The sequence below is a fragment of the Haliotis asinina genome, chromosome 5, assembly GCF_037392515.1.
Source record: "Haliotis asinina isolate JCU_RB_2024 chromosome 5, JCU_Hal_asi_v2, whole genome shotgun sequence".
Classification (NCBI taxonomy): domain Eukaryota; kingdom Metazoa; phylum Mollusca; class Gastropoda; order Lepetellida; family Haliotidae; genus Haliotis; species Haliotis asinina.
In genome coordinates this window covers 47,469,974-47,496,126 of record NC_090284.1, presented here as the reverse complement: position 1 = coordinate 47,496,126, position 26,153 = coordinate 47,469,974, and the positions used below count along the sequence as shown (strand labels likewise).

Here is a 26,153-nt window from a genome sequence, read left to right as displayed (position 1 = left end):
TGTTAAACTTTGTATTGATGCCTTCATGGGTTCGCTGTTTGCAGTGCTGTCTTGGCCTCTGTGAAATTTTCACGTCCTGAGAGCTGCGATGTCTATGTTGTTGTCCTTGTAACTGTGACATTTGCACTGCTGTCGTTTGGACATGGTTATCTGCACGGCTGGCTACTTTGGTGCCTTAGTGTGTGTGATTTGGGAATCCGTGACCCAGCGACTGTGTTGTGTGGATTGCTGCCTTGGTGGGCTGTGTTATTTACATCGTGTTATTTACATTTACATGGTGGGCTGTGGTATTTGCATGCTTAATGCCTAAGTAGTTGTGTTACCTGCATTGATGCATTGGTCGCCGTGGGGTGTTATTGCATTGGTGCCTTGATGGTTGTGTTATTTGCATTGATTCTTTGATTCCTGTGTCATTTGCATTGATTCTTTGATTCCTGTGTTATTTGCATTGATTCTTTTATGACTGTGTTATTTGCACTGATTCCTTGATGGCTGTGTTGTTTGCATTGATTCCTTGATGGCTGTGTTACTTGCATTGATTCCTTGATGGCTGTGTTGTTTGCATTGATTCTTTTATGACTGTGTTATTTGCACTGATTCCTTGATGGCTGTGTTACTTGCATTGATTCCTTGATGGCTGTGTTACTTGCATTGATTTCTTGATGGCTGTGTTATTTGCATTGATTCCTTGATGGCTGTGTTACTTGCATTGTTTCTTTGATGGCTGTGTTACTTGCATTGATTTCTTGATGGCTGTGTTATTTGCATTGATTCCTTGATGGCTGTGTTACTTGCATTGTTTCTTTGATGGCTGTGTTACTTGCATTGATTCCTTGATGGCTGTGTTATTTGCATAACGGACTTTAGTTGTTGAGTTACCTGTGTTATCTCTTACCGGTCATATTTGTTTGAACTGATGCCTTGGATGCTGTGTTTTTGCATTACTGCCCATTGGTTGTATTGCCTGAAATAATTTCTTAGTGGCTCTGTTATCTGCATTGAAACCTCTGTGTTAAATTTGCATCGATTCTTTAATAGCTATGTTATTTGAGTTAATTCTTTGGTAACTTATAAATTTGCATTGCTAAGACTGTGATATTTACGTATTCGTTTCCATGAATTTATCAACTTAATCATCAGGGTGATCTTCGAATAAACACTGAGATATAAATACAAACGACTGACGGATGTAGAAATATTGGCAGGAATCAAGGTTTGATAAGTTTCAAGTGCAATGGAGGTCACATTTCACGGCTACTTGAAACGGGCCTAATGTCAGTCAAAGCAGTTGAATCATTCAAGCATTCTGAAGCCTGATAACCGTTTGTACCAGTAGTGTTCATCAATACATAATCATGTTGCATCTAATGTAATAAAATTGAACGTCAGGGAACGAATATTTAAACTGTGAAAATAAGACCACAGAATGTTGTGATGACCTGCGAGTAATGATGCAAATATAAAAATCGGAGATCTCTAAATCTGTCTCTTAAATCCATTTGCATCTCATGCTATTTTAGACCAGTTTCGATCCTTTCATATTGAAATACCGCTCCAAGGGATACTGATTAAATAAAATGGTTAAATCTGAGTCACTACTTTCACGAAATTTTATTGATTTCTTCATTGCGAAGTCATTTACACGCACGGGTGAAACATCATCGCATATGCCACTGTAACACTGGAGTAGTGTATCCGATGGAGGTATGGTCGGATACTACTTGGGTAACAACTGTTAACAAATGTTAGCGAATGTCAAACATGGTCAGCTGAACTCGACACCACTGATTAAAGGGTGATTACTTCTGTCTCGTTTGATCAATGTATGCGACAACTATAAACCCATCATCACATCTCTCCTCCTCCCAAATCTCCCAAACAACGTTGATTACGTTTAAATTGCACCCGCAGTCCCATAAACGTCGTAAATCGAGTCCTTTGAGACTTTCCATCTCTGATACTGTTTCCAGAACCGCTGACCAGATCAACGTGACCAATGATATGTTCTCCGCGGACCAATACTCTTTGATTTTATTTCAGATGGAAGATTGTGACTGGACTATCACATGACAAAGTTAAATGGTCAAGTCTGGAGGACAAGACACGATTTGGTCATGGACTACAGAGATGTAGATTCGGCCACATCAGATCTTCCCTAAGATGCGGATGGTGAAGAATATACGTATTTCATAATTTGGCACGGATTGTGTCCCTGGACGAGATGATGCCTTTTGAAGCGATGGCTGATGATAAGAGGAGGTAGCGGTCTGTACAGAACGCCACGATGTTGCTGATACTGATGGTGGTGGTGGTTGTTGGTGTTGTGCAGTCTTCCGCTAAGACAGGTAAGAGAGCTGAAACTGTTTTAGAGATTAATTATCATTTCTATCACTTCTTCTGGAATGTCCCTTTCAGTCAGATATTCCAAATATATTGGACATTTCATATACAGTCCATAGTGATGCTGAAGCGGTGGGGTAGCCTAGTGGTTAAAGTGTTTGTTTGTCACGCCGAAAACCCAGGTTCGATTCCCAACATGGGTACAATGTATGAAGCCCATTTTTGGGTGTCCTTCTCAGTGATATTGCTGGAATATTGCGAAAAGCGGCGTAGAACTAAACTCACTCACTCGTAGTGATGTGTACGCATGCGCTTGTTTCATGAATGTTCTACCCTTCTGTCAAATATTTGATTTTTGCATCCATGCATCCTCCATAGCACAGATTAGCATAATGAACAATAAATAATCTCAATCACACAGCGTCAATGCAATATGCAAAGGCAAGGAAAGTAAGAAACGCTATGATGTTATATCTCAGTTAATTAGAAACACAAGCTTAAGGCAAACGGGGCTGTAGGGTATATTTGTGGTGAAGGCGTGTGCTCGTCACGCGTTCGATGTCCTGCATGGGCGCAATGTGTGAAGCCCATTTCTGGTGTCTCCCGCCGTGATAATGCTGGAACATAGCTAAAAGCTCGCGTAAAACAATACCCACTCACTCACCTAAGGCAACAACGATGCGCTGGTTATATATCAGTTGCAGATCTCCAGCAGCAAACTCCAGGTTTAGCATGGAGACATGATCTTTAATATTTCCTACTTTTCCTCGCAATAGCTGAAGTTTCTTCAAATCGTTACCATCGTTGTTATGTGTGGTTACCACGGCGACGATATTGAAAAACACTATATGATACCTTCAATCAGTGCTTAATACAGATTTTCATGTAAAATGGGGCGTGCAGCAAGCGTGAAGATTGGCCTAGCATGAAGCTTCTGTTTTCCTAATGGATGCATCAGCCTTATATTTGAAACTTAAACAGCCAGCCCTGCCCTGGCTGTAAATAACAATCTGCTCTTCTAAAGTTTCTCTCTGGAACATATCCTGCAATGGCTGTCGGTAGCAAGGAATTCGAAGAGTGTAGGGCTATTGTTTGATAACTGATTCAACATTCGTTGTGTTAGTACTGCTTTAGTTTTATATTAGATATGTGGAAAACATTTCCCAACCATAATCAACAGGTTGAGTGAGTTGGGTTTTACGCCGCTTTTAGTAAATATTCCGCCATATCATGACGGGGGACACCAGACATGGGCTTCACACACTATACCCATGCAACAGCGACACAAATTATGTCTGATAATCTTTAAATTTATCCAATTCCCTGTTTTGATTGCATCATATTTTCACGTGAACCATTGGCGTGCCTCTGCATGTGTTTGTGACTTGTACCTCCGATTGGGTATACTCATGGTATCATCACTTGGTAGTGATTCATAGAAACCAGTCTAAGTAAACTTAACCACAGTACTTTTCGTTACACTAAACTGCTGAGTCTAACAAAACCTGATGGGAGGTCGCGTCAGGTAACCTTTGAAATCGACCAATGAGAACACAGCTTACCAAATCGCGAAAGTGGACATTCGCACATACCTTTTAAACTTTTTATCTCGAAAAGGTTCGTACCCGAACAATTCCAAATGCTAATTAGCGTACTCTCGGTTCCGGGTGATGCACACGGCAGCGATACAACCATGACAACGGTTAGTGAACAGTCGCTGCTGGTCAAATAACTGTGTTACATCCGGATTGTTGTTCGTGGAGAGATCTGTGTCACTGACCTGAATATTTCGTAAGTCCCTCCGATCCCTAAGCAGTAGCCTTTGTCTGATTGGTTAAATCTATTTAACTGTCTCGCGTTTGATTGGACGGTCATAGGTCCAGCAAAGGTTATCTGACGCGACCTTCTACGAGGGTTGGTTAGACTCAGTGGTGGAGTGTAACGAATTACACAAGTTTACTTAGACTGCATAAAAACATGCTTATGATATGGAAAAAAAACAGTAAAGTGTATCCTATATTAGCATACCTTCCTTATGTTTACGGAAAGGGTTTTTGTGGTTTTCATTGACGACCCGAGAACCATCATCCTGGCCAACCAAATCCTGTGAACAGTCATCAAAGCATCCTTCGAGATCCCACTAATCTATGGCCCAGTGCCGAGTATGTTCTTAACCTTGACTCACGTTGTGCACCAATCCTTAGTTCAATAATGCAACCTGCATGCATTATGCAGGGACGTCCTGCACGCGTGGCGGTGGCTAATCAGATACTTTTATTGCCATGGGTTTTTATCACACATATTTGGGTATGTTCCTGGTACCAAAGTCATTCTCATCACAATGGCAGTGTCATAGACTTGGAACCTGACAAGGGCCATACAAATATAAAGAGGCCTTCAAGAAACGTGTGTTGGAGTGGCATTCCAATCCTATGTCATAGACACACCTATACTCGTGTGATTAATAATTGTAATACTTCTTGCGTGTCGTTGAGTCCCCTTTTTGAGTTAACTTTTTGAGCCCCCGTCTTTGAACATTGTTCATCCCTTTGAGCAACGATGGCCGTAATCTTATGAGTTACGTTCACTTAAGATCGCAATGTCAAAACGGAGTTAAAACGGCCGATTTCAATGACCAGTGATCTTAATAACGTTGCACAGTTGTAAATATTTTGTTAATAGCAAGAAAATCCCAATTAAAGGGCAATTCAATAAATCGTGATTTATTAATCTAGATATTTGCTTTTCCATGCGATATATACTAACGTTTAAGGTGTGGATAAACGTTTCTTCAGTATTGGACGTGTTTTCTTCTTCGTTCCAGACATCAAACCGCCGTATGACTGTCACCCGTTCTATTACACCATCCCCGAGTGCGTGGACCACCCGGATGGATATGGTTGCGAATGTGGACCTGGGTTCCACTGGAACACTTACATGTGCATGTGTAAGTACCATAAATACAATCCCGTTATAACCAACATGGCTAACTCTAATACTGGTGGTTCCATTGTATGACCTCGCACACTGTATGTTAATGTTCTATGTGGGATAATCTGTGCAAGCAGTTTTCCGTTAAAGGGAGTAATCTAGAATTACAATGCATTTTTTTTCGTCAGACAAAATGGGCTAAACAACGATATTGTAGGAAATTGTGACTTTTTGCGCTGCTTTTTTTCATACTACGGAGGTGGTTTAACACTGCATTAAGAAGGGCAATGTATAACCAAACAAATATAATGTATATATTAAATTGTGCCTTCATTAGGGAAATGGAGGTCATGTTTGCTGAGCCATAACCTTTTCAATAACTGTAATAAAAGGAATCTAACTCGGGTGTGTTAACTGACATTTCAGGTCTTATGTCTTAATAAAACTGCTGCAATAATTTACTAACGGGCATGTCATAGCTTTTACATTTCTGACAGGAAGGTAAACATTATTCAATCAGCTGATCTTAATCCTTCTGCTTTCACAACTTCCGTTAAAGGGTATATGGGCCCTTTGGAAATAATACACTATTAAATATATTTATGGGCAATTCATTTCTATTACCCTGTCCATGTGTCTATCCTAATGCTAAAATACCATTTCCATTTCGATGGAAATCCATCTACTACTCTTGCATTATTAAATTGTCAAGGTGAGATTTTCTTGCCAAACCTGTGTATTATTGATACGTACTGTGTGTGGAATGAGAATGTGCCCCTTTAACACTCTCATTACAACATTAGCGGGACCTCATGTCCACTGGTAATGCGACGGCAAATTTAATACGATCCTTAAGTACCCAAGTTCTGCAGATACAGCTGAAGTCTCAAATGGTAAATATCTTTCAGAACTATAGGTCTACAGACAACAAAGGAATCTGACAGTGAAGAACTGCATGTCTTAGACTGCTGCAGCTCCAATAACCTCCTTGCATTGTGCGATGGCCTCTCGTCACGCCCTGTAGCCTTCACTCTTGTTCAAAGGTTTCCATTCTTGCTATGGCGGAAACGGGGCCAGACGGCATGCATTAGGACGCTAAAATTACCATAACCCTCTACATTTTATCAGCTATCTGTGTCGAGTGAGGGGTTGCGGTTGTAAGAGGTATCGCCACCTCTTACTAACGATTTCATGTCACCACCGTTTTTTATCGCCACCACGAGTGCTCTTTCATGATTTACTCAAGTATCTTTTCGTTTTTGCAGCCTCTGCAATCGATTCCAGATTTGAATATAAGGCCCAAACCCCTGCCAGATACACCTTGCTACTTGGAAAAGCTTTTCCAAAATTAGACGATTTTACCATTGCTTTTTGGCTGAACGTAAGCGACCCACTTCACCCCGGGACTATTCTGTCTTACAAACATGGCGAAACTGAGAACCTTCTGCGCATGATGAGCGGCCCAACGTTGCAGTTTGAGATCTGGGGTCAGAGGGAAGACACAGAGATAACACTTGATCCCCACGTGTGGTACCATATCATGTGGACATGGACATCATCGAGTAGGTATTTTAGGATCTGTTAATTAATTGAAAATATACTTAAGTTTGTATTTGTAAACTTAGGGTATTAGTATCGTAAGATTATAGACCGTACATAGGTTATGGCCAGGGGGAATGATGATGATTTGTATGTAGGAGCATGTACAATGTGAATACCCCCTGCATACACAGACACACACACACGCACACGCACACGCACACGCACACGCACGCACACACACATGCCATCTATCAATGCATTAAACATAATTATTCATTGAATTTGTACGTTCAAAACACACCCTAGTGCATGTGTACAAAATTGATGACCTTCTCCTACCTCCCTAGAACAAAATGGGTGACCCCCATACTTCTTGAATTCATCATCACTCCCATGATCGGTCCCTTATTTTAATAGTACATCCTCAAAGTGCATCTGTAACGAATACTACTTGATGTGGGATGCCAAAACGCATTCAGCATCAACAGCTTCGTCGGCATCTTTGCGGATGAACTCTGGTGCAGTGTGACGAGTCGGATAAATGGAATCACACATGCCTTGGAATTACATGACTGGAAATGTTTCCTGTAGTCGATACAGTTACGCTCAATGTACAATTGCAGTTTGAAGCATTGAAATACACCTACGGGCAAAAACGATGTTCACTTAAGAAAACGGATTTGGCCTAAACGAAATAAATATTAGGAAAATGTTATGCAGTTGGACGCCGAAACAGTGCAGTCACCGTCATCAAATGCATCACCATCGAGTAACCATTTCTCTCTTTTCATTTATAGACAGAATGACACATTTATGCTTTTTTAGCTTCGTTGTTTATTGTGATTTGTGGTCACTCAATAACTGAAGTGTTCTTTGCAACACACTACAGGAATACTAAAACCTTAGATCTCTGCATCTTTACGTCAACTCATTGTCCAGAATCAATGGCAAACAGACTTCTCGGAATACACATCCGTTTCCCGTACGCATAACACCATGTACTCACTAGTCCAATCTATAACCATTGAGTGTCTGATCAATTCCAATATCGCAGTATGTATACAAGCATCTTAACACAAGGAAATCGTTTTCCGTCCCTTGTGTGCCCTAAAGACTGCTAGGCTTCTGGCCATTCATTGATGTCCCTTCGCAGCTCTGGGGCTGTTTGAAGTATGTTTGCAAAACGTAACACCTACCATTTGAGACCAATACCAATACGTATAACTATTCACTTTCATCTTGAACAAACGCCGCTCTTGACCTACACATACGTTTTCAAGACCCAAAGATCAAACAAAGAAAATCTGTTTGAAGAAGGTTCCGTATCGAACAGAACTCGGCCATCAGTTTAAAGGTGACCAGTCTCTGAATTCAGGTGACGTTTCGTCTTCTATCTGCTACATTGGGTACAAATCGCTCAGACGGCGACGTACGGAGGTAGGAGGTTCGGACCAAATCATTGTTGAGAAAAAATCAGGGAATACAGGAAAATCCAAGTGCTCCTTTAGTATTAGCCAGTTTTCATTTGAAGTCGCATAGGTTATCTGTGTCTTGGGTTCGATTCCAAGTTTCACTTCGATTACGATCCTTGGTATGTCCTAGGCAGATCATAACTGTCATCAAAGTGTTAAACATCTGAAATCTGGACAGATCAACAATCCATGCTTATAGTAGAGCCTTATGCCTCGCACCTTTTTGGTAATATCAGTTTGGCCAAATCTTGTTTTCAAGTGTATACGTTCTATTCCCCGACTTTTTTTAACACTACATGTCATTTATATATCACATGTATATGACTGTTTCTGTATTCGTTGCAGTCTGAACCCGTGAAGATACGGGTTAAAATTTATCTTCAGTTACACATGCTTGTCGTAAGAGGCGACTAACGGGATCGGGTGGTCAGGCTTTCAGACTTGGTTGACACATGTCATGGTATACCATTTGCGTAGAACGATGCTGATGATGTTGAATACCTGACTGCCTGGTCCAGACTCGATTATTTACAGACCGCTGCCTATAGCACGGGATATTGTGTAAACTCACTCACTATGGTCTGTAATTCCAGACGGTAGGTGGACACTGTTTCTTAATGGCGAGAGCCGACACAGAGGTGTGATGGCCAAAGTACTGCGACCTGTTCCACTGGGCGGGGAATTCGTTCTCGGCCAGTCATCACGTCCGAAGGATAAAGTGTTGTTTAATGTCACATACGGACTAGATGGGGATCTGGCGCATTTGAATATTTGGGACTACACAATGGAGGAGCCGGAGCTAAAGCAAATACTCACATCTTGCAAGCTGATGTATTGTGGCAATGCTGTTGAGTGGGTCGAATTCAGAAGCGGCACACGGGGAGCGATGAAGATGCGATGGCCGTCCGGCGTTCTCAGTAAGTATGTAGGTGAAAGGGGGAACGAATTAAAGGACCTACCACTTACTGATTTCAATGAGGCTTGAATTATTCAGACAAAATATAGTCAGCACTTGAAAAATCAAGGAAAGCATCTCTTTCTCACGTTTGAATAAAGCGAATGTTGCTGTACGCGAAATTAAATTTATTGAATTTATTTGATTTTAAAATGGAAAAGCTCGATGTCGGAGATTGAACAGTTGTAGTGTCCCCCGAAAGAGGTAAGTTATTCTAAGCCCAACGGACTCCTTAAGCCCATTCTTAGCACATTAGCTACGATCTAAGATTAAGAATTATTAGGGCTACGTACGTTTCGAGAATTGACCTTGAAAAGGAAAAACAACATTTTTTCAATGGATCATTGAAAATCTCTGAGGACATTAGGTGTCGATGTAAATGTATGGGCACCTTATCAGTTAGATGAAAAAATCTCTATATAACATTAGCATTATCAAATAATGCATTATTGATGTCTGTGCATCCAAGACCCATGAAGATCAGGTTCGAACTGATGAATCAATAAGACCTGCTTGTCGTAACAGGCGACTAACGGGATCGAGTGGTCAGGCTCGTTTAGTTGGCTGACATCGTATCTCCATTGGGTAGATTGATGCAGATGTTGTTGATCACTGGATTGTCTGGTCCATACCCGAATATTTGCAGATCGCCGCCATAATATGGAATATTGCTTAGTCCAGCGTAAAACTAAACCCACTCACTCACATTACTTATGTCTCCGGATTAAGAGCATAGTTTGTGTCAGAAGAAATAGTTTAGTAACGTCGAAAGGGAATCTTTTTGTCACGAGATCAAGGCAATTGCTTTTGACAATGTATCATTTGGTACAAGCAGACACTAGTTCATCTAGACTATAATGGAACATAAACATTGTGTATCGCGTGGATTAGAAAACGTTGTGTTTAATGAGACGCGGTTGTTTTAATCTTTTGAGCAGTATAAAAGTTAATGAATATTAAACAAGCAAACAACATTAAGTACGTATTTGTGAACCTATTCAATGGTAAAGTATACTGGCCTATTAGACTATGGGCGCGGCGAATATTTGCAGTCCGAGCAGACCATATCAACGTGAGCATGTGGTGCAGTAATGTCCATTCAGCATTGGAACAAAGGCTTTTTTAAACCTTACAACTCCAGCCAAACATACCAAACATGACAGAACACATTCTGTTGGAATGTCCTCATTTAAAAAAAAATTAATCCCCTACTGCAACAGACAAACACCTTGGTAGTATCTGAATAGGTCAAATGTGGTCAGCTTGATATTTTTTTTGAGTCTCATGTCGAAATTTTAGCAGTTCGCTAAAAGCAGCGTTTATGCTACATACCTACCGCTGTTAGCTGTTTCGGTTGTCACGTAAACAGAGCAATCTGACGAAGCCATATATCGACTTTTCCGTGCTTCGAGAGTACCGGAGTGCTGCTGTGAACAGGTGAGTGAATGAGAGATAGTATGTTTTTCGCTGCATCAAGTAATGTTCTTAGAAATTTGACGACTAAGGAAATTGTGTATCCAAATTTGGCCCGTGTGGAATAGAAGCCAAGCCCTTTGCGTGATAATTGGATGATTTAACTACTGGGCATATTATCCGAGTTTCGAAACGACGCCATAACCCTATTTTACTGTATACATAAATAATTACTTGGTTTATCGTAGAAACATAACTCCAAGTATATAAAAAGGATTCATATCTCAAAACTCCTCTTTGTCCTTTCTATTCTGGTTTAAAGAGAAGCGCTATTATGTTGGCTTGCACTAAAACCCCTCGTGTTCGGTTGCAACTACCATGTCCTTCCCCGCCTCATCGCCATCCCGACGATGTCGCTCACATCTTCTCCCTCAGTCAGACTAAAGAGCCTTTGATATGATCTGTTAGTTCTACACGTGAGTCACGGATCAATCAGTTAAAATCGAACCATTCTATTGATCCTCTGTTGAAACGCAGACAGCAGGTTGTAGCTAGACTCGATGCTGGGCGAAGATATGAATTCTCAATACCGATGCCATATCTTGAAGGTTTTAACTTGATGTATCGAAGTTTTAGCGTGAAGATACATGTTACTTTTATGATATATGGTCATATTGGACATGTCTTTGTCTTGATGTGTAGAAATTAGGATGGAGTTTCACAGTCATTCCAAAGTAAAACTTCAAGCTGCCTTAAAGTTGTCAAAATATTATATCAAATGATTCTTTTAAACTGACACTGCATGGATGCATAAACTATATGAAGGTCCAAAAGTCTGATCAATACGTATTTATTGTGAACTAGAGAGTCTGCTGGCTCCGAAAAAGACTTTTGATACCTTCTACATTTTATCATTGCGTCTCCGAACCATTGAATTTCTTTTTTATGCTTATACGAATCTTGTTTAACCTTTCTAACGTCATGTTATATAGACAGATTGGACATCCGGTTCAAAAGATGCATGCTGTTACGCTGACACTGTGGGGCAAATATCCGTGGAATTCTTTAAGAAGCCGTGAAATTTCGAAATTGGAATATTGAATGGCCTGCATCATAAATGCTTTAAGATGTTACCGACCTCCCTGAAGATAAAGCAGGGGTGGTCTAATAACCCTGGAGTATCACCCACAACACATTTGTATCATAAATAGCATTTGGGCTTCCGTAAAGAAGTTTTAATCTCCTTGACAAAAAAACTAATTTCGCCTGAAGTACTGCGGTGAACATTTTTCTGTGTTCTTTATTTCAAAGACGCGCATCTGAATAAAGTTAATGGAGAGGATTAACGTCATGATCAGAGAATAGGCTCATTCATCGGATTTCTTTAATAGAGCAGGGTAGAGAAAAAAGTTACAGGGAACAAAAATTTGAAAAACAAAACTTTTCATCAAAATACAAATGCCACTGAAATGATGATAATTGCTGGAATGTGTGATGGAAAGAATTTTCTCTTTTTTTTGCAGCTGGGGAGTGTTTCACGGAGAAAATTGCCGCGGAAACGTGTGACAATTTCTGTAGCGACCTCATAGGTAAGCACATTTGTAGTATTTTGCTCGTAGCTTATCAGCAGGGGGAGGGCAAGCGGTGCTCGCGTTCTCCAAACTAGTCATAAGAGTGAAAGGGAATTGGTTGGTCCCTCTCCATAACTTTTCTTCTTGTCTGTTGCCTTACTCAGCGTTGAATCGAGAAGACCCTGGATATACTACTACTAGTAGTAGTAGTAGTAGTAGTAGTAGTAGTTCTTCTGCTACTACTACTATTGCCGCTGCTACTACCACTACTAATACTACTGCTACTGCCGCTGTTACTACCACCACTACTGCTACTGCTACTACTACTGCTACTACTACTACTGCTGCTCATATTACTACTACTGCTAATACTACTACTGCTACTACTGCTACTACTACTGCTGCTACTACTGCTGCTAATAGTATTACTACTACCGCTTCTACTAGTGCTACTGATGCTACTACTACTACTGCTGCTGCTACGGCTACTAATGCTACTACTACTACTAGTGCTACTACTACTACATTTCTTCTACTGCTGCTTCTATTGCTGCTTCAGTTACCTCTGCTACCATAGTGCTACCATTAATGCTGGTGGTGTTACTTAAGAATATATCTATGACACATAATACACCAGGCATACTGATCATTAAATAGAACCGGTTATGTTTGCACAGACCCATAATAAATAGTGTCCGACTAATGAGAATAATGTACATGACCTCATGCATTAACTTACGCTTACACATTCATATACTTTTGTTTGGTTTTGTATATCAGAACGGGCATTGTGTAAGTAGCAGCAACTGTCTGACAGAATCAACTGAAGTAGTAACTGTGTCCGACACAGGGTTTCCCTCAGGGTTGTCATAGAACGAACTTTCTGCCGAATAGTTTTACGATTGAAAGTTTTAATACCTTGAATGAATTGAGCCCATCTGGTGAAAGGACAAAGAGATCGTTTCTGACTTAAAGAACTCCAATCGTAGACGTGAATGACCCGTCCTCCTTCACTGTAACTAACTTTGATCCTCTTGAACCAGTCTATCGCCACATATGCGGACTAGTCAATCTTCTTTCGGAAATAGAAAACCAGATTGAAAGTACTGGATAATTCTTTCAATTGGGGTAGACAGAGAAAAAAATGAGAAAATCTTCAAGCACATGTCAGAGAAGAATGGAAGTACTCTGTGATCCAGGTAGTAAAATACACAAGTAATTCCTCGCAAATTGATCGCAACAGCAAATCACGTTTTCAATTTCAATGACACATTTCTATCTTGTGATTGAAATAGATTTTTTCCAAAGACAAGGTCGATTACTTAATTATCCACGAGTATAGGCCAGCCCCCGTTATCCATTACGATCGGATCTCTCCAGAAAATGTGCAGATTTCCTGATACATTGGTGGATGCACTTCTGGATGCCTCTACTATCAAGCCAGGGAACACGATCTTCTCGCTGCTCAGGCGGTCCAGCCAGAGAGAGGATGCACGCAAGAAACCTGTAAATTGAACTTATGAAGCATGCCATTATTCTACTCCTGGCAGCAATGCCGATATAGATCAGAAACCTCTGGTGATTACCGTTCTTCTGTCCCGCTTTGCTTTCTCTTTACGACCATTCCTATCGGAGGTCTTGTCTCGTGGAACCAACATCTTCCACATAATCTCACTTCTTCTTGTAGTTTATGGTTGCATTTTTGTGCGGCAATGTTGCATTTGGAAAGATTCTTGCCGCTCGAAATGAAATATTGCTTTAAACCGACTGCTGTCTTGATAGTAAAGGTTTGCTATGAAATATGATCGCGTTGAGTTACTAAGCTGAAAAACCCATTGATCCCATTTTGCCGAGGTAATGCGTCTTTCTCAAATGATTGTTTTTACGCTGTTTAGGGAGGCGGTGCCAATTAAAGAGGTTTTATGGGATTTGAGACCTGTCATTTGCTGCAGATTCGGAATTGAAGAAGTAGGTTTCTGGAATAATGAACTTTATCTTCAGATTATTTTCTGTCGTTTTGTTTTGACATCAACCGTGGATATTGTACAAGTATGTATTTCATGACATTATGGAATAACGCTCTTGACCGTAATAACGCAATAATGGGAAGCTATGTGCAATAACAGGAGGCTCTTAATCGTTTTTGTTGAATAGACGTTCATGGTAGCTGTAGTGGAAACGAACTGCGATGAAGGGATATGCCGGTATCCTCATACAAGTGCTGACCTGAAAACATCAACTTCTATCGACCTATCCATTGTTCAGCACTGGTGGAATTCATATCAGGTTAAATGCTGTTAATCATTCGACTGGCATATACAAATTAAACGACATTTTGTTTGTGTTACGGCAGTATTAGTGTTGTACTGATATCCAAGAAAGCAACAACCGGCAGTGGTGCTTGATGATATTGCAATGCTGACTACAAGTGATCTGAAATTCATCTCCAAAATTCACTCAAGCCAAAAGGTTATTCGACAAACAAAGTTTCCGAAGAAGACTCAAAACGTTCGAAACTACTAACTTAGTTTGTGTTCTCGAGAAATTCAATCGTCTCCTAGAGAATTTATTCTGCAAAGTGCATTTAGGTAGCCACGGCCTGTGTTGTTCCCGTTTCATCGGGATTGTCTCTACAGTTGGGGGTGGGGTGAGGGTTGGGGGGTGTACAGTAGGGGGATGTGGGTGGCGGCTGTCTAGTCAAGAATGCATCACTAGATGATTGAATTCCAGTTAGAAGTTTTATCTATGTGTATAGCGTTACAGTTGCATCAGTGTCGCCACGCAATCTCATACAAGCAAAGTGGAGAAAAGATCGACGCTGTAATTTTACAGATACTGTCCCTGTTGTTGATTGATTCGCACACCGTGACGACAATCAAGTTCTTGTTGACGGAACGGGAGTCATCCGGCCATATAGACAGTAAATGTAACCATTCGTTAACGTTCAAACACTGAGCTTGTCAATCAACTGAAATTGCATCACATGAAACCCGACATTTTACAGATCGGCAAACAGAATTAATATTTTGACCACACTTTTCAATTTGGTTTGGCAATAAAGAGTCAATTTGCCAAGGAAATCGACACATATAACAAGGACGATGGGCTTAAAGTATCGCTTTCACCAAATGAATAAACTCGGGTTATGTCACTGTGATGATTGTTAATCTGTACTTGAGGGCATACGGGGGAAACGAAAGATGGCATTTTTGCAGCTACATTGGGTATTTATTCTTCCGCTGTCTGGGGCAAATAGACATTCATATGGAGTAGATTCAGCGACGGACAATCACAACAGTTTGTTATCAGTAGAAGGACCGTTACATGGAACGTTCGCCAGAGTGTGAAATTATGTATCAATGAATGACAATGTATGTGGTTGATGCAAAAATTGTGATTTTGCTTATCACACGTTCACGATGTATTCGGAATTGTACTACCTTTAGCAGAGATTTCTTATGGGTGCCTTAGTCGCCTTTGGTTTGAATAATACCGGAACAAATGCATTTTAATAATCATAAGGAGTTCATGGTACTATACCGACTGTATCTTCAGCATATTTTTTATAGTATTATAGTTTTTTTAATAATTCACCTTCGAAAGACTGACGTCGGTTGTTGGCAAAAAAGTTCTTTCGTTTCCATTGTCACAAAAACATGTAAGGGCAACATAATTGTTCATGCGAATGAACCAATGTTTCATTCAAGACATCCGTAGGTTGAACAAACCTTTGTCTGTCCAATCCGGCAAGTTGTCAACACCGGCATTATATCTCAGTCCCATCAATGACTTGTACATTTATCATCAGCTTTACAATCCGGCACTTTGACACAACCGGATATTTCTGTACGTTTTAGCAATAGGAAACAGATCTGTTCCACTACTATGTACATCGATGCAGATATCCCAGTAAACATTACGTACCTTGTGGCATTGCGTTTGATTGACGCTTTGAGACGTATTGTGAAGCCCATTTCTGGCTATCCCCGCCGTGACGCTGTTGAAATATTCAATATGAGGCGACAAACCGTTCTCATTCACTCATAAAAAGAAACAGCAGAATTCTTTGACCAAATGTCAACTTTCATATGCGCATTATGATTGGTTTGACGGGTTCCCGCACTGAAATTTAGTCGATAGAGGTTCAAGTCTTTTTACAAGTTAACAACAATTATTTTTGCCGGATACTGAAATAGGCAAACGGTGACACTTTTATGTGATACCGTCATTCACGACAGCTTGAATAAGGGGTTTTCCCGTGTTTTACTGAAATACAGTGTCATGCAGGTCGTTAAAAAGCCAATGATAATTAAAGCCAGCTCAGCGTTAATGTCCTCTCCGAGGTTTCTTGTCAATTTAAGTTGCAATTGTGACAGTTTGAGCGTCAGTAAGACATTGCCGGGTATAGTTTAACACTTCAAGTGCACGCCTACCTACATGGCTTCAATATAACCTTGCGTGCATGCTTGTAACTCTGCTCATCTTGCTCATCAGTTCCATCACATAATCAGCACTTTATTCACGTGTCAGGTGGACAGTGCAAAGAAAATATTGATTCAGACAAGAAACAGGATCTGTAACAAGGTCACGACCTTTCTTGAGTCTGAGTCGATTACACGATTTAGACTATGTCATGAGTGAGTGAGTGAGTTTTACACCGCTTGTAGCAATATTCCAGCAATATCACTAGACATGGGCTTCACACATTGTGCACATGTAGGGAATCGAACCAGTGCCTCCTGAGTGACGAGTGATTAGGCTTCCTTACCACTCCCGGCTATGTCACGAAAATCTGTTGATGAATGACCCGTGAAGGTCCCGGGGCAGAATAGGCCTTCAGCAACCCATGCTTGCCATAAAAAGCGACTATGCTTGTCGTAAGAGGCGACTAACGGGATCGGGTGGTCAGACTCGCTGACTTGATTGACACATGTCATCGGTTCCCAATTGTGCAGATCGATGCTCATGTTGTTGGTCACTGGAGTGTCTGGTCCAGACTCGATTATTGACAGACCGCCGCCATATAGCTGGAATATTGCTGAGTGCGGCGTAAAACTAAACTCACTCACTCACTCATTGTTGATGAATTAGTGTAGAAAAGAATTGACACCGGGAGTCTGAGCCCGTCACAAACACATGCAACCGCTAATCAGTTGCTACCTGTCAGAAGACGAAAGGTTATAGTGCATCTGAAAATAGTGTACAGTGTTCCCAGAAATTATTGAGAAAATCTTTGTTTTTTTTCTAATGATGCTAAGATTGGAAAAGGGGCTTTCACTATGCACTAAGCATACTAAATAAGGGAGACAACTCTTGAAGGCTTAGAAGGCAGCTCATTACGTCAAGAGTTATCTCCCTTGTCTGAGCAGACGGCTTCCTGTGTTGACATGGGAGAATTTGCAGCAAGAGAGAAAAGAAAGCTCATTCTAGACGATTTTGAAAGGGGTGGGGCTGATGCTAAAGTGTTAGCTTGTAGACATGGTATTCCTCTGTCTACAGTATACAGAACTTTGAAGAATATTCAAACAGGAACCGGGATAGAGCACAAAGCAGGGGCAGGTCGGCCTAGGAAATTCAGTGTTGTGGATCGCCGAAGACTTGGGCAGATTGTGAGTAGGGGCAAATTGAAAAGTGTTGAGAACATCAGAAATGAAATGATTAGCAGAGGAAGTCCTCAGGTATGCAATGAAACAGTTAGGCAGGAATTACAGAGACTTAATTGGGTGAAAAAACGTGGAATTCCCTCACCGTTGATGAAAGATGCACAAAAGGAAAAACGCTTAAACTGGTGTCGGGCTCATGAAAATCAAGATTGGGATAATGTTTTCTTTTCGGATGAAAGTTCTGTTTGCCTTTTCCCTAATTGTGTGAAAATTTGGACCAAAGATACTGTCAAACCTATCTACCAGCGACCAAAACATAGCCCGAAGTTTCACATGTGGAGTGGCATATCGGCTCGCGGAGTGACGCCATTGTGTGTTTTCACGGGACACTTGACAAAAGAAAGATACGTTGACATTCTAAATGGTCACCCTCTTCCGACAGCACAAACATTGTATGAAGATGATTGGATTTTCAGCATGATAATGACCCAAAACACTGCGCGCTACACAAAACAGTGGTTGTCGGGCGAAAATGTTCTAGTTTTAGACTGGCCCAGTTACAGCCCAGACCTAAACCCAATTGAGAATGTGTGGGGAGTCATGAAGGACAGAATAAACCAAAAGGGACTGAGAAATATTGAAGACATGAAGGCCGAGGTGGTCCAATATTGGGATACCCTGTCACACGATTACCTACAAACTTTGATGGGTAGTGTGCCTAGGCGTATTCAGGCATGCTTTGCTGAGCGAGGAGGTCTAACAAAGTACTAAAACAAGACTGAGACTGTAAAAGGATGATGTTTTAACATGTTTATGTAAGTAAAACGCCAGAAGTTAATAAACGTAATGAGTTACATGACGCAACATGATTCTCAATAATTTCTGGGAATACTATACATCAGTGATGCTCCAGATTTGGAAATATTTTCCACATTTCAAAATCAATTCTAATGCCATGAATGGTGTAGCCTTGATCAAACGATTTAAGTGCTAGAGTTGTATGAAGCTCTTTAAAATTTGGTGAAATGAGCATGCTCACTTGTACCTCATGGGTGTGAAATGTACATACCAAAGGCTTAAACTGTTGGAATATTGTTCCTCACAAAGGGTAAACTGACTACTGGAAGATGGAACCATCTCCTGTGTGCGACATGTCATACAGTCTTGTCATACAGTCTTGTCATACAGGCATGCCTCACTGAAACTTTTAACCAAGGAGAGAAACTGACTATTACACGATTTGGGATATGATTATTCCTGAGTGAGTGAGTTTAGTTTTACGCCATATTAGCAATATTCCAGCAATATTCCAGCAGTATGACGACGGGAAACCCTGTTCATGGACTCGTGTGACTTGAGAACGCTTTATACGCGAGGTTTCCCCACTGCCCCACTGTTTCTGAAGCGTATTAATAACATAATCCGGAGTGGATATTTTGATTCCTATGTACAAAGAAACAGATCCCCATGGAGGGGAGTACAAGTGATGCCTACGGGGGTGCCTACTTTTTGTCAAAATACCTTACCCCCAAATTTCATATATGAAGTCCAGCATTTCAAAAATTGTTTCCTTCAGGTGTCATTTGATTTCATTTTGTACATGTTTACCTGGACATCTAAAGATAGGTATGTCAGTACATCTATGGTCTAGGCTTGTATTAACTAATTGCCAATGGGTCAATGTATAGCGTGTTAACATAAATTTGTCATTTGAAATAGGGGCGTTCGAAGTGAAAGAAACTCAGATGTTTTGACTGAAGTTTCCTGAGATTGTCAACATTCAAGCAGGTCCTTTGAGAAACCATGAGGCATTAATTCCACATTCAAAAGAGCTTCTGTGAGATCCCTTTCTTGACAATAGTCCTGATTATGATTGATGTTTGATTCAGCACGATATCGCTATTTGTGCGGATTTTCATGGAAGTATGGACTCCAGTATAAAAGAATAATGAACATGTTTTCAGGTTTTAGAGTCAAGCAAATAATTATCATTCGAAAGGCTGTGTGCCTAGTCTTTGATCTTATTATCTCTACATCTTTGTACGTGAACAATACATATCATACAATGGGCACCGGGTCATGTTTTATAGTCATCATTTAATATGATGCATCAGCGCCAGAGAATAACCAGTGTTGATTATTCCACAATATGTAGAAGACAAACTAGTTACACAGATCACGGATTATTAGGGTTTCCGCGTAGAGTGACTGAGTGACAATGTCTTCACTCCGCTGTTAGCAATATTCCAGCAATATCACGGCGGGGCACCAGAAATGAGCTTCACACATACTACCCATGCGGGAATAGAACCCGGGTCTTCACTGCGACGAGCAAACGCTTTAACCACTCGTCTACCCCACCGCGTAATGGGGATGGGTAAACATAACATGCATATTTATCGGTCTCACCCATCACCTACCAACCTGCAGTACTCTTTTAATTTGTCTCACGGTATCACAAATCCTTTATTTTGTACTCCTGTATGTGTGTTGAGGGGCAGTGAGTATATAGGTTGCGTTGCCATGACTACTGAAGCATCCTAGGGGGTTTTCACACTTACCATGTATGTTTCCGGCAAGAAACACGCTTCTAACGTTAAAGTGTAAAAGTTTCAGTTTGTAACTCTTCCATCGTCACGCGGGAATAAAACCTTTAGAGAAATTATAAAACTCCAGCCCGCTCACATCCATGTGTTGATCTTTGCTGTAATTGGCCAATTGAAATGTGAATTGCTTGTCACAGGATTGAACAAACGAACCCGATCGGGTTCCAAATTATATGTGTTTTGGAAATTATTTTCCATATTTTCCCATTTCTCAATGAGATCATTTACAACTTGGCGGGCGAGATGTTGATGACCCCTGCAGCCTCGTTAAGCACGTCTCCATGTATGCCGTTAGCAAACAGACTGTGTTGTCAGGCAAACAGACTCACTACACCTGATGATCGTATACAACGTTAACACCAGAGAATACTCTCGAGCGTCTGCCCAAACAGATTCCAGGATGCGCAAATGGCAAAGAACTCATGAAACTATATGAATGTCTCACAGAAAATCAGTACAGGCACCGGGTGTTCCCGATTTAGTGTCCAAGTTTAGGAATCGACCATGTTCAAATTTCAAGAACTGTTATATTTCAATTCAGATGAATGACGTTGGTGGGTGCCGATTAGAAATGGTTCGTTAGCTGATATTTTCTGTAAAATGGTATTTAAACAAGTAGAATCTAGCTGATTCCAATTTACTCACGTTTTTAAAGCCAAATCAACATTGGTGTTTGCAGTTCAACTATTTGTTACGTATCCGAACTTGAGATGTGCAAGTTTTAGCTGACAATTACAGTAGCGACCTTGAGAAAATGAATGCTATTATCTCGCGCAACAAAGCATAAACTTGCATGTACATTACAGGGGATTCTTACTAACTGCGGTCGTTTTGTAGATCACTTGTAACTGTTCCCACTGTGGTTCAAGGTCGAGAGTGCTGTTCCATGATCATACGTGATTAATAAAGGCGGTAAAACTCATCATCTGTAAATGCTAACAATGTCATAAGACATACTCTTTGAATCAACAAGTGCCATGATTCACGTGTATGTCTGGAATTGTGTCTGTATTCCTGACATTACAGATAACCATTGCTGCCACGTTTTACCAATGCCGTGACAATGCACAATATTGCATTCCCCTTGTCGACAGTTTGCGGGGATTCTTTTTACATAATGTCAGTATATTCAGCTATGATAAATACAAACGAGAATCCGTGAGCTGTACTTGTAAATCAAACAATTTTCACACTTTTGAGTTGTCAATTATGTGTATTAATATATCAGATTATATTGAAATGAACGTTTTTATGACATGTCACTTGAATTTTTATAATGTCCCCGTCAAAGATGATAAAAGCACATATTCATCCAGGAAAGCGGATTAGAGATAATATATACGTATTTCCATCTATGAATATTTTGGGGCATTTGTTCCACAGATAATGTAACAAAACATGCTGGTACATTCTCCTAAAAGTGACATTTCAATTCCCCTGGGAATGTATGACTTTACGAAGAGCCAGATCAACGCCATGTTCCTCTCTGTTTGTTGACAACTGGAGACATCAGTTCGTTTTTAAGAAAAATCCTCCTCATCTGAAGGTGTTTTATCTTTGAGCTCGGAAAACCATCCATCACAACAAACAAACAATACGGACACAACTTCGCCGTGGGCTTTCTTTGATCTTTGCCTTCGTAAACACAACTGTATTACCTTCTTAAAAATAGCATGTTGCATGGAAAGAAAACATGTTACAACCAGGCCTGTGATAGAACACCTTTAAAGCTGTTTTTATTCGAACGCGGGTGAAATAAATATTTTAAATTGTTAGAATTTAGAGGCACGTTTGTATATTTTTTAAAGTTAATTCAGTATATTATGTTTCGGCTACCTCTTCGGTGTTTTGGACAACATTTACAGCGACAAAACAACACTGCCGTTGTATGTCGTGTATTCACAGGTGGTCCAAACCAATCGATCGCATGTATTGATTTGTTTGCTGACTGTTCAGTTTGGGAATGAAGTTCTTTGCTAAATATTCTGGGCGGAAATTGACGTCATCGTATCTCATGGTCTAAAGAAATGAATGTTCTACCATCAGCAAAGAATGTTCTACCATCATCGACTGTGTCTACACACAATAAATAATGAAACATGTTTTCAATATTTTTTTGAAAAGTGAGTTCAAATCATGCCTATGTAGAATGATATTGCAGCATATCACTTTCGCCGTTTGTCAGTATGAGATTGATTTGATGTCTCCTTCTGAATACATTTTAAAGGCATCTAATACAACTAAGCCATGATCAAAGTAAGATAAGTTGTGTGTTGTTACTAAAGCGAACATTCATCAGGTGAACTATCAAAGTTTTAATTCGACTTGGCATAGTTTATGTAAGTTGTAAAATACAATACGTTGCGTTGCAAGGTTATTTCTGTTTATCCATACAGACCTACTTATACAGTGGTAGAACAGAATTGGATAGATGACGTCAGCCAGTGAAAAATACGTCTTATATAAGACCTATATTTAAGTAGTTTGGTTTAGAAAGATGTAATCCAGATTAACCCCAATGAAGCTGTTTAGGACCTTGATTGTTATCAATATATCCTGATTGTTTAGTGATTAATTAAAAGTCATCGTCCAACGTTAATTCAAAACACTGTTTAATCCATTTAAAACATGTCATCGTGGTAGTTTGGGGGCTGGGCAGTGCAGCTCCCACTGGCCCAGATTAGTGGACTAAGATATGTTTGTCAAGTCTACATGAGTAAGTTATGGCACATGGATACTGGGAAGACAGGAAATTCCCCTGTCAAGAAATTCAGGGCTAAGTTATGACACGTGGGCCCGAGGAAGACAGGAACTTTCTTTGAAAAGTACCCAGGATTAAATTATGACACGTGGATACTGGGAACACCGAGAATTCCTGTATAAAGTGCTCAGAGCACGTGTTACTTTTGGTCTTTCAGACTATAACTACCGATCGATGGCTACCTTTAAACACACATGTGCCCTTGTTTCGCCAGGTGCCCAGTGTAACAGGGAAACCGTGGAGAATATAGAGTGGACGAGGACGAAGGCAGAGAAGAACATCAGCATCGTGTGCCCGGGGCAGGAGGCAGCGGAGAAGAAGAACCTTACTGTGGGTAAGTACATGTACTTCACTTTCCCCATACGTGTATTAGAACAGGCCCGTCTACCCTCGTGACCAAAGTGAATACGCGATACGGTGAAATCTGGCCTCGCAGTAGCAATATTAAACTGTGTTTGTTTGCAAAGTCACAGGGTCTGGCCTTGAGAACACCAGTGTAGTTTTTACAAGAGATCTTTACCCAGGATATTCTGACGCAGGACCATCAAAGGACACTAAATCACCCGTGTTCCGTGTACTACAGACCTGTTCTGATCCAAGATCATGTTTTGGTCTTCGGCAGTCCAAGTGGTCACTGCATCGTGTTTTTCATGTTTCTTGGACTAGCGATCTTACTTAGTCCTGCAACTTATTCACAATAGGATCATAGCGCACCTCCGTCCTTCAGTACTGTCGCGATAGGTGTATCGATGAGATCCGTTTGTAGAAAGATGTCCGGAGTATCTGCGTGGACTTCGTAATGCTACACTCAAGGGTTGCCTTGAGAGACGACATTGGCATGTAAGCCTTTTGATAATGTGACCCCACATCTGGTGCAGATAAACTCGAGTAGAGAGTTGCATTGACACTGTAACGAGCATGCTGCAGAACGGGTGTTCAAGTTCATACAGCAGTTCTATAACCACATGCCACTCGGTAGAAAAAATGGATAAAAGGTAGGATAAAAGACTCTTCCAGGGAGGGCATCACAGACAGATACGTACTGTTGAAGTGACGCTGGATTTATGTACACACATTCCGAAAGACAAACAACGTTTGGCTTCTATATGTCTCTGTTCCCTCGGTTTTGAAAACGTTGATGTATCGATTTATGAATTTCCTTTTTCAAAGTTCTTTTCAATTTTGAAAACTAGCGTGTCACTGGGTCCGTAATAGTCGCCATAGCATGGTTGCTTTTGTTTGTTTGTTGTCTGTAAATAATCGAGCCCAGTGATCAACAGCATGAGCATCGATCTACGCATTTGGGATACGATAGCCGTCAGCGAGCCTAACCACTCGGTCCCGACCGTCACCAAAGGACAATTCTATTAGCGCATATTGGATACAAAGTTCCTTTCAAGTCATCTGGAAACTCGGCTTCGTTTCTTTAGTTTGCTTAACGCCACACTCAGCAATATTCCAGCTATATGACGACGGCCTGTAAATCATCGAGTCTGGATCAAACATTCTTATGATCAACACTATGAGTATCGATCTTCGCATTTTGATTAATATTCTTTAACTTCCATGCAGGTTACCGCTGCTGATTAAACACAATCGTGTTCTAGTCTACGTGATACATAATGTTTATGGACTAGTGTCTGCATATATTCATATGATACTTTGCTAGAAACAATTACCTTGATATCGTGCCACACTAATTACCCATCGAACATTAGTAAACTGTTTATTTCGGGCCACAGTATGCTCTTAATCCTTGAACGTAATTAGTATGAGTGAGTGGATTTAGACACTCCAGTGATCAACAGCATGATCATCGATCTACGCAATAGGATACGGTGACATGTGTCAACCAAGTCAGCTAGCCTGACCACCAGTCCCCCTTTGTCGCCTCTTACGACAAGCATGGGTTACTGAAGGCCAATTCCAACCCTGATTCCAGTTCTTCACTGGTCCAAGTCGTAGTTCCAGAACTGCTTTGTAAAACTAAGTCATGTCATGTTCCAGAACATATGTAGTTCTGCCGGATTATTCTTCATGCGAACTTCTTATGTAACCTATAGCGATCTGGCAACTTGCGTACTGAGTGTAGTTGTGAACTGTGGTCAGGGATGTGAGAATGTGTGGATCACGATTCACAGAGCACTGTTACTGCAAAGATTTCCTACACGCATACACAGACTTCCCATAGTCGTTAGACCTTGTCGACAGGAACTCCGGACAGCGAACCCTGCAGGTTCAGTCGATTCTAATCAGTATCTTCATTATGGTAACCAAATCTGGCAAGTAAATGCCACTGACTGTACCTACAACACGGCTATTGATGAGATGTAAATCACCATCGAAATCGATGTGTTCGTGGTCAGTGAGGTTCATCTTTAAATATTTACCGGTGTTTAAGTGCGCAAGTCAAGGGGTCACGCTAGCCGATCGACCAGACACAACAATCTCAAGGTGGAGACTTGAACGAGCATCGGGAATCTGATTAATTCGTGCAGTCAGCTGATTAAATGTCACAGATCTTTATATAGTGTTGATGTGTGTCGACGCGAAAGGTCATAAGTAAATTTTTTCCCAGATGTTTAGATCTGCGGTGGCACAGATGTTTCTTGGAAATCGGAAAAAACACGTTTCCGTTTTTAGTACCCGTGACCTTTTCAAACATCAGATTACTTGCTTGCAGAAGGCCCCCCACGAAGAACACGTATACGTTCATGGGATGTTGCGAATGTGTTTTGGACATATTTTATGCAGAAAACAAATCAACCTCATTTGTTTAGAATTCTATCAGCAATGTTATTATAGCATGAGAGGTCATTTTGATCTTCCAAAACTATTTTATTATGCAACTGTAACTATAAAATGGTATTGTATCATACTGAACGTAGTTCTAATATACCATTTGAATTTTGCGAAGAACAGTACTATTTCGAATCTATGTATAATTAGAATACACAAT

The 26,153-nt window shown here is 40.6% G+C and overlaps 1 protein-coding gene across 1 annotated transcript in view; it reads left to right on the top strand.

Annotated features, from left to right (window-relative positions):
• Window positions 1-26,153, top strand: part of LOC137284646 (cadherin EGF LAG seven-pass G-type receptor 1-like) — a 122,437-nt gene that overhangs the window by 46,808 nt on the left and 49,476 nt on the right. Inside the window, exons 2-7 of the mRNA XM_067816537.1 lie at window positions 2,041-2,345; window positions 5,165-5,287; window positions 6,537-6,833; window positions 8,879-9,202; window positions 12,177-12,242; window positions 23,409-23,528. Of these exons, the coding sequence (XP_067672638.1) occupies window positions 2,285-2,345; window positions 5,165-5,287; window positions 6,537-6,833; window positions 8,879-9,202; window positions 12,177-12,242; window positions 23,409-23,528 (991 nt within the window). The 5' untranslated portion in view covers window positions 2,041-2,284. The remainder of the gene's footprint in view (window positions 1-2,040; window positions 2,346-5,164; window positions 5,288-6,536; window positions 6,834-8,878; window positions 9,203-12,176; window positions 12,243-23,408; window positions 23,529-26,153) is intronic.